The sequence below is a fragment of the Cydia pomonella genome, chromosome 1 (genome assembly GCF_033807575.1).
Source record: "Cydia pomonella isolate Wapato2018A chromosome 1, ilCydPomo1, whole genome shotgun sequence".
In the NCBI taxonomy this organism is placed as follows: domain Eukaryota; kingdom Metazoa; phylum Arthropoda; class Insecta; order Lepidoptera; family Tortricidae; genus Cydia; species Cydia pomonella.
In genome coordinates, this window is record NC_084703.1 from 16,906,815 (window position 1) to 16,916,063 (window position 9,249).

General features: G+C 36.0%; 1 protein-coding gene across 7 annotated transcripts in view; it reads right to left on the reverse strand.

The window, feature by feature from the left end:
• LOC133516966 (uncharacterized) overlaps positions 1–9,249 on the reverse strand; it is a 123,816-nt gene continuing 114,567 nt past the window's right edge. For all 7 annotated transcript variants that reach the window (XR_009799309.1, XR_009799308.1, XR_009799310.1 and 4 more), the window contains one exon: positions 1–155. Coding sequence is in view for 2 of the 7 variants with exons in the window: in XM_061850067.1 (XP_061706051.1) it covers positions 107–155 (49 nt within the window). In the remaining 5 variants the exon portion in view is untranslated. The remainder of the gene's footprint in view (positions 156–9,249) is intronic.

Consider the following 9,249-nt stretch of genomic DNA (forward strand, 5'->3'; position numbering starts at 1 on the left):
TCAGCGTACATAATTTTTGTTTTAATGTATAAAAGATTTTTTTGTTTGTTTTTTAGGTAACTTAGGCGCATAAGATCACATTCATGGAAATGTACAATTCAATAAGCTATTTTATCCGTAGGGTAACTTTTCTATTTCGATGAGACATCTCCGACCTGTAAATTAAAAAAATACATGTTAGAAAGGTGTCTCCCAGAGCCGGAACGAAACAGAGATGTAAGTCATAACTCAACCGATGTCATAGACAAAGGCCGCACGACAATAGATAAGATTACATTCATATTGCGACTGCAGCTGCGTTACTGTTGCAACGGTACTGCTGTAGAGTTGACGCGAATGGTCTACACCGGCAATGCTGCTGCACTAACGTTGCTGCTGTCAACTTCCGAATGTCACCTTAAGAGTTTAAAACTATGACACACTTTTAATTAAGTTGTAGTTTTCATGTCTTCGGCTCACGACTGACCGATATTTACTATTAGTAAAGTGAATTCTATTGTGAGACCTTAAAGGTAGGGAAAGAATTAATAGGTACATACCTATAGTATAATAATATAAACGCCCGAATAAACAACAAAAAATAATAGTTTAAGGCCTGGGTTACACTGTAAATTATTTTACAGTACATATGTTGCTACTTTATCGCATTAGTGCAAAAATTAGCAATATTACGTTACTGTGCCGAACATTTAAATGGCCATATGTACAGTCAGCGTCAAATACTTTGTAGCAGTCAAAGTGGCCAAATAGTTCGGTACACCATACTAAATATATGGTGTACCGAAGTATTTGGCTACTTTGGTTGCTACAAAGTATTTGACGCTGACTGTACTGTAAAACGTTGTACGATACATGTGCGAATAGGTAATTCGCAACTCGTGTCGATTTAAAACACTCCCTTCGGTGGTGTTTTAATTTATCGCCACTCGTTTCGCACTTGTATCGTAATGTACAATTTGCACTAAATAGAGACGTCCGAAGCGATGAATTTTTTAAGTTTTGCTATAACACATTCACTGCCGGCACTAGCTACGTGCTACGAGCGGGAAATGGGATAAACCGTATGTGGCGAAAAGCGCTTACGAACAAAGAACCCGACTAGCGTGTCGCCGGAGGTGAATGTGTTAATATAAAAGTTACGTTACGTATCTATATCGTCGCGTCCATAGAAATGTTTGTCAATATGACGATCACGCTTTACGTACGCAGCGTGGTCGTGAAGGCAAAGCCTAGTTAGGGCTAACATTTATTTTTATGCTAAAGTAAATTTATACTTAGCCAAATCGGCTTAACCAATAACTCAATGGTATTTGTCATATTACGAAACGCCATAAACTTTAAGTTGGAGCATGTACCTAGGCCTTAAATCTATTCCAGATACATAACAAGGAAAATTCAGTAAAACAGCAGCATACGACCTACAAAAAGGGAAGATACGCACCCAAATAGAGAGATAGAAATTAAACAATCTGTTCGGAGAAAAAAATACATATACTCGTAAATATGCAAGTGGAGCATCATGGGCGAAAGATCGACTCAAGGTTGACTTTTCCTACATAATGTCTTTTTCATTTCTCATGCTCTGAAAGTGGCTCATTGTTTATTCGTTTCGGCCCTATAGCGTTTTATTTTCAAAGTCCGTTTTTACGTTTAGCAATGAAAATTAGTCGTGTTTTGTAAGACACATGTATTTTGCTTCCCTCGTATTAGAAATAAATAATGGGGTGTTTAACGCGGGTGAAAGGCACTCTTACTCGGGTAAATATCTCATCAGAAACTGGGTATGATGTTAGAAAATATGATATATACTACAATTTTTACAAGTAAATCTGAGTCGTGTCTTTTGTTCAGAATACTTTGTTGCTTCGACGTTTAAAACCTTGCTCTCCGACTGACACCATACGCAGCGTACAATTGTATGGGAAGACAGAAAATTATCTACTAAAGTGAATAACCCTGGAAGCAAAGTAAGGCTACAACCGGAGATTAAGGTTTAATATACATAAAAGATATTTTGAGTGAACACATGCGAAAATAAGTAAAACAAATAACCGTTGTAAAGATTTTCAAATATAACGCCGCTGCTGATGTTCGTCGACAGCATAGAAGTCAACAAAGCTGGCTGTGATATGTGCATTGAAAAAACCATGTCACAACCACATTGCTGGCTACTGATGCGCCTCCGCTTTTTTCTTTCTTCCATAGATGACGACGTCTCCGATGGACTGTAGTGAGGGAACGACTCACCGCTCATCAAAGCTGGCTGTGATATGGCAGGTAAACGCATAATTACAACCACTTTGTGAGCATTAAGTCGCCCAACCGTTTCAATTAACGCGTCTTACCGTAGTACCTACCCCAGCCCAACTCGTCAAAAATGGCTGTGATATGAAACTACTACACGACACAACCATTTTGACGAATGGGCCACGGTCTGGCTTCACACGTAGTAGACTGTAGCGATGAACTGGTCTCCGTAAACCGACCACATCAAAGTGGCTGTGATATGAAGACGGGTAGACATTTCACCGCCGCTTTGACAGGCTAGGCCCGAGAAAATTGTACAGTTCCATCGATAAGTAGTTGCGAGTTCGAGTCAAGAGGGCTGTTACGAATGAGGCCATGCTCATCAAAGCTGGCTGTGATAGCTGCGTCGTGACCTATAACAAACCGACTTTGATGGCAGGGCCACATTGGACGAGCCTGAAATGGACACTTAATAGTGAAAAAGCATTAATTGGTAAGTGTAATGTGTAATACAAATTAGACGTATTGAAGTAAACAAAAAAAATGGAATGTAATAACATAATAAGGATAAAATTTAATGGTTTAGGATAGTTGCTAGTCATTCGTGGGTTTTATTCCTCTGCATATTTTTTCATCTTCCGGCCGCGTGCAAATCGCTTACGCTCCGTAGCGATCGAAACGCAACTGTCACTTTGGCACTAATATGGAAGAGTGATAGAGAGACAAAAAGCGTTTCGTTGTCGAAGCGATAGCGATTGTCACCTTGGCTAGGCCGGCTGGTCTTTGGCTAATGAAGGTGATGTGGTTACCGTATCCTCATAAATCTAAAACCGTATGACATATAAAAAAATATCATGGGGTTGGCATGACACGGCATTGATAAAAATATTTTTTCTCTCTATCTCATTATAGATTTCTCAAAAGCTAGTTCAAGTCATTCTAGCAACTATTATGATGATGACAATGTCACTTTCACGTGTTGTTTTTTCAAAGCCGGTGCCGGTTCAGATTTTGCTTAGATTAGACGGACTCTACTTTGTCTAAATGTTCGCCTAATCAACAACTAAATATTAACTATTACGGGGGCTGGTACGAAAGTTAGCTGCTCGGGGGGTTCTGCTCATGCGATTTGAATAATATTTATATCATTTTGAGGGATATTTTAGTACTTATTGGCGACGTGTACATTTTTTCAAAACGCTAAGATTTTTTATATACTTTGACATATCGAAGCATAACTAATAGAGATCTGTACCCCTAGTGTAAATAAATTCGATTTCGAAACGTGACGTACGCGTTTGCGTTAAGTCTCATTTTGTATGGGTTTTTGAACAGCGCGCCAAGCGGGACGTTTTGGAATGTCAAAAATCTCATACAAAATGACACTTAACGCAAACGCGTACGTCACGTTTCGCTGTCGAAAATATTTACACTAGGGGTACAGAACCCCTAGTGTAAATTTATTCGATAGCGTAACTTGACGTACGCGTTTGCATTAAGTCTCATTCAAATCAATTATACATGGGAAATAGAAAAAGGAAGCGAATGAATCCTGGGTAAATATATGTTTGATTTTCAAAATTCTAACGTTTCATTCTAACGATTTTCAAATTTCTCTTCGACTTTCAAAATTCGTCAGTGACAGGAGTTGCCCTTTTTCTAGGTAATTTCTAACTCCATACAAAACAGCTTACAGTAAATAATATATAATAAAAAAACTACACATCTTGAGTCTAAAATATTACCCAGTAAATACTTAACGATTTAATTACTCCCTACTTATAGTACCGTATTGTATAAATTAACCTACATTCCACTGTGTCTAAGGTAGGTGAGCCATATATTTAATGAAGATTTAAGTTTAGTTTTCGCCTACTATTTCCGAGTAAACTACACAATTTCTTATATCTTTAGGATAGTAAGGCCCAAAGCGAATTATTTTAACTAATTAAAAATATCTTCCGGTTCTGAAGATACCAAATATTGTTATTAGTATAACTCTAATGTTAATAAAAATTAAAATCTTATTGCTGTCAAAATGTATAATTTCTACGTGGGCCTTAATACCCAACTTGTGTTCAATAAGGCACAAAATTGTAATATTTTTATAAATATTTTGTAAAAAGTGCCGTAATATTTTTATAAATATTTTGGTATATGAACAAACCTAAATACATGTGAAACCTCTATTGAGTGAGTTTTACATAATATCCTAATTATTATTTAAAATATTTAATTCTGAATTAAGGCCTTATATGCCTCACTTACCTTATAATATGTAATTACCTCGCAATTTTTGGTAGGTACGAGTGGCTAAGGTAATATTGAGTACAAACGGAAATTTTTATTTTATTCTGTTTTGCTGTAAAAAAATATTAAATTTATTAAGAACAAGCAATTACTATTGACCTATCATTTAAGTCGTATTATTGCTAAGTAGCCAATGCATGAATTAGTGGGGAAAATTAGAATAATAACATTCAATTTTAGTTCGAGTATATACTCGTTTATACCTTTGGGAGTTGTATGTGGTTGTAGTAAACGTACAATTGTTATACATATACCTACCTACGTACAAATTAAATGTAAAACACATCATGTACTAGTAAGTACGAAGCATGCTTAGGCCGTGTTAAGTACGTATGAAGCGCAATACTGCGGCGCATTGCGTTTTGTAAGCAATAGAAAACATTTGCTAGAGACATGCCGTTATTGTAAATTACGTTAGCGGGGTTCTAGCCTATGAGTCATTGTGAAGTGCATCTGCCGCGGTGCAGCTGCGCCAACGGCACAAAAACAGAGGGTGTCATGTCTTGGGTGTCATTCCTAACACCTTGCCGAGCACGACCAACTTGAAGGTTCTGGCCAACCTTTATTAGTTATTACAGATCTCGAAGTCAAGTAACACTGGTCCGCCCGAGAGCTCTTTTTATCCGCAGTCGCGTTTGAAATGGGATACACGATCTATTCCCATTCCCATCACGTTTAGAATTAGTCTAAGTGTATTATCTGATAACACATTTGTTATAGTTAGATTTTTTTAAGGTGTTCGAATGTTACTTATGAGATCTTCCTGCAATTCGAATATCTTTAAATTAATCTAAATACATGACATCACCTTGTGTTAAATTACGCAGTCAAATTGGGCCACTTAATTTGCAATCTCATTCAGTGAAGGTGAGCTATCTACTCGTATCGGTAGTTTTTCCATCGTATACCTCTGTACGTTTATATAATTACGAAATCGGAATAGTACGAATATATTTACGAGTATTTAAACTTAATAAAATAGACTAGACAGGAATTGGACACTTCCTGGAGACTACATTTACTCAATAAATAATAATGTTATAATTTAAGTAAATATAATGCATCCTCAGTTATTGTCAAACATAATCCATATGCACAAAATAAAACAATTCATAATATAAGTGTTTTTTTTTGTTATATGTAATTAATGATAATAATATTAGTTATGATTCTGATACTAAAAATATTGATGTCATATGAAAATATATCCAAATTATTTTGTATTTATACTGCAGTGGCAGCATGGTTGCATTTTTATCACTATGCCTGTCACTTTCACACTTACATACTTGTTAGAACATGACAGGCGATAAGAATGCGACCGTGCCTTTTGCCTCTCACTACCCATGTCTTTCACGCAATAAAGAGCAGCATCTCGGAGCAGTTATGGCGACGTTGGCGGCGGAGGCAGCTTTACAGCCGCTGATGTGTGCAAGTTTCTTACTAATTTAATTGATTTCTAAAAAAAAAGTTTTATATTGTCGGTTGTTTTATTTTGAACCTATTAATTGTACCTTTGGACAAAAACTAGTCAAGTTTTATTTCATCTATAACATTATTTTTTACTTAAAAATAAAAATTAGTCTTAAGAGGCTGTCAACACCCAATGTCCTTGAAATTGATGTTACTTAAACAGTTTTTTAAGAAAGACTATTTGTTTTAGTCAAGTAAGAAAAATATATGTTCATATTAATTATATTTCAAAGACCGTGGTTGTACTCGATACACGATTGAACGAAATCGGCTCGATAGAATATAATTGCAAAGATTGGTCTTAAAATCACAATTAAACGGTTTTATGTCTTTATTGTTTTGACTTATGGGTCTGCAATTAAAATCGCAATTTCAAAACATTTATATCTAAACCGTGGTTGAGTCAAATATTACACTAATAATCCACTTTTTTTTATTTAAATATGTTTCTTATTATTTCCTTGCCCAGGCCCAGTAACATGCGACAGTGCTATCTCATTTACTCCGATACAAATAGACAGTGTGCGCGCTTTAGGTATTGACAGCCTCTTAAGGAAGTCTCCAACTCTTGTATTGTATCTGTTCTAATAAATTTGAGTAAATACATTTTAACTACTCAGACCCCTGATATACACTTTAAATTATCCATTTAGCGTATCCGTTGTGATCTTTAAGTAAAAGCGTATTCACTATGGATTTCGAAGCGAAGTGGTTTGGCATGATACGAGTATCAGTAGTTTAAAAATCGATCGAGTTTAAAACGTTTGATCGAGTTAAGTATCAGATTGTATATTTATTAAAAGCCTTCTTCTTCTTCTTTAAGTGCCTTCTCCATCCCGGAGGTTGGCGACCTTATGTCTATATGCCATTCTATCTGAAGTCATGCGAATTAGTTTCTCTGTACTGCCCACGTCCAACCAGTCTCTTATGTTCCTTGTCCATGATATTCTCCTTCTCCCACGTCCTCGTTTCCCTTCAATCTTCCCTTCAATGATTAGTTTTAATAAGTCATATTTTGAGTTTCTATATATATGTCCGAAATATGTAGCTTTTCTTTCTTTAATAGTTGTTACGACTTCCACCTTTTTCTTCATTAATAACATGACTCTTTCGTTACTAATTTTGTCGGTCCATTTTATCTTAAGCATTCTACGATAGATCCACATTTCAAAAGCCTGTAATTTACAGATCAAATGTTTCCTTAGCGTCCAGCTTTCGGAGCCATACATGAGGATTGGAAGAATATAGCATTTCACCATTCGCCATCTTAAGTTTAAATTAATCTTCCTGTTGGTCAACAGTTTCTTCATATTTTGAAAGCCGCTTACGACAAAAAATGTCAATGATTTTTTTTCTTATAATTGACTTTATGGACACCATTTTTATTTTGTAAAATGAAACCTAAACTATAACCATATATTTAAAGGTTCTGATGAAACGATAAACATCTCAAATACTTAATAAAATTATTTTTCCGTTGCTCAACTTCAAGGTTGGCAACAGTTCATTCAAGACAACGGCTGGCTCGGGCTAATTAAAAGATTATCAATGTATAATTATTTTTTACGTGAGAAGTCGTAGAATAAGACGCTCTATTATCTTAAAATACTTATAGGTAGACAAGACTGGTCAGGCTCACAGTCCTAAACAGGGACAAATCGCATATTGGGAGTACCACAAGGTGGGATCCTTTCTCCTCTTTTATTCTCAATCTTTATTGACCAAATCACCTCCAAAATCCGCAGCTCTTACCATTTATATGCAGATGATTTGCAACTTTACGCCCATGCTTCTGTGGAAAACGTAAATTCTGCTGTTTCCCTCATCAATGACGATCTAGTTTACATAGCTGAATGGTCCAATAGCTTTGGCATCAGTGTCAATCCGGCAAAATGTCAGGCTATTATTCTGGGTAGCCATCATCAACAAGTAAAGCTTGGTGCGGTTTCCGTCGCGCCGATTTTGTTTGATGGCACTGTTATTCCAGTTACTAAACAAGTGAAAGATCTCGGCCTTGTATTAGATTCTAGCCTTACCTGGAATGACCAAGTCTCTGAAATAAGTCGGAAAGTTTCAGGAACATTGCGTTATCTCTATAAATTTAAGAATTTTCTCCCAGTAGGTACTAAGAAATTACTTGTGCAGACTCTAATTTTGCCAGTTATTGACTATGCGGACGCGTGCACGACTAATATCTCTCAGGAGTACCTCAATAAGCTAGACCGTCTTATGAATAATGGCATACGTTTCATTTTCGGACTTCGCAAATACGACCATGTTTCTTTTTATCGCCGTCAGCTAAATTGGCTCTCCATCCGTCGTCGTAGGTCCCTTAGAATCCTGAGTATTTTATTCTCCATTTTGTTCGAGCCTTCCTCCCCTGGTTATCTTAAACGTAAATTCACTTTCATCACCCCCCGTCCAGGATGTGAACTCCGTTCCTCCCGTTCTCTCAAACTCTCGATTCCTTCACACCGTACTGGTTTTATGTCTAACTCTTTCGCCGTTGAGGCAATCCGTCTCTGGAATTCCCTCCCTCTCTTTATTCGACAAGCCCCAAGCAAACCCGTTTTCAAACGACTACTTCGCAAGCATCTTCTGTCAGAAGAACTTAAATAAGGTTCACCATCATGTATATGTACATAATTATATGTATTAGTCTATCTTTTATACATTATATAAGTAGTAGTATTTAACTATTTATATATTTTTGATATTATTTGACTTCACGTTTAATTTTTTCCTTATTATTTGTTATTATTTTTTCCTGCACCAACATACACAAATGTCTCTGTTTGACCCAATGGTTGACTGGTAGAGAATGCCTTTTGGCATTAAGTTCGCCATTTGTACATTTTTCTTTATGTGTGCAATAAAGTTTAAATAAAAAAAATAAATAAATAAATATTGAGATTATAACATCAAGTGTTGAAATCGTTATATTCATTCATGGGTGATGTAATGAATAGTAAAATAACATATAATTTGTAACAAATGACAATAATTTGTCCGGAATCTTCCTATACAAATATCGACTTACGATTCCGTACACAGCTCACAGATATCCGCAGCACCATCCACATTCTTATATTCGAGGACAGAACAGGGTAAGAATCTAAATAGATAAGTGAACATTTTATTGAACTTCTATATCACAAAAGTAAAACTTAGTACGTACTAGTAGTAATGCTACGAAATATACCTACAACAAATGTCCGT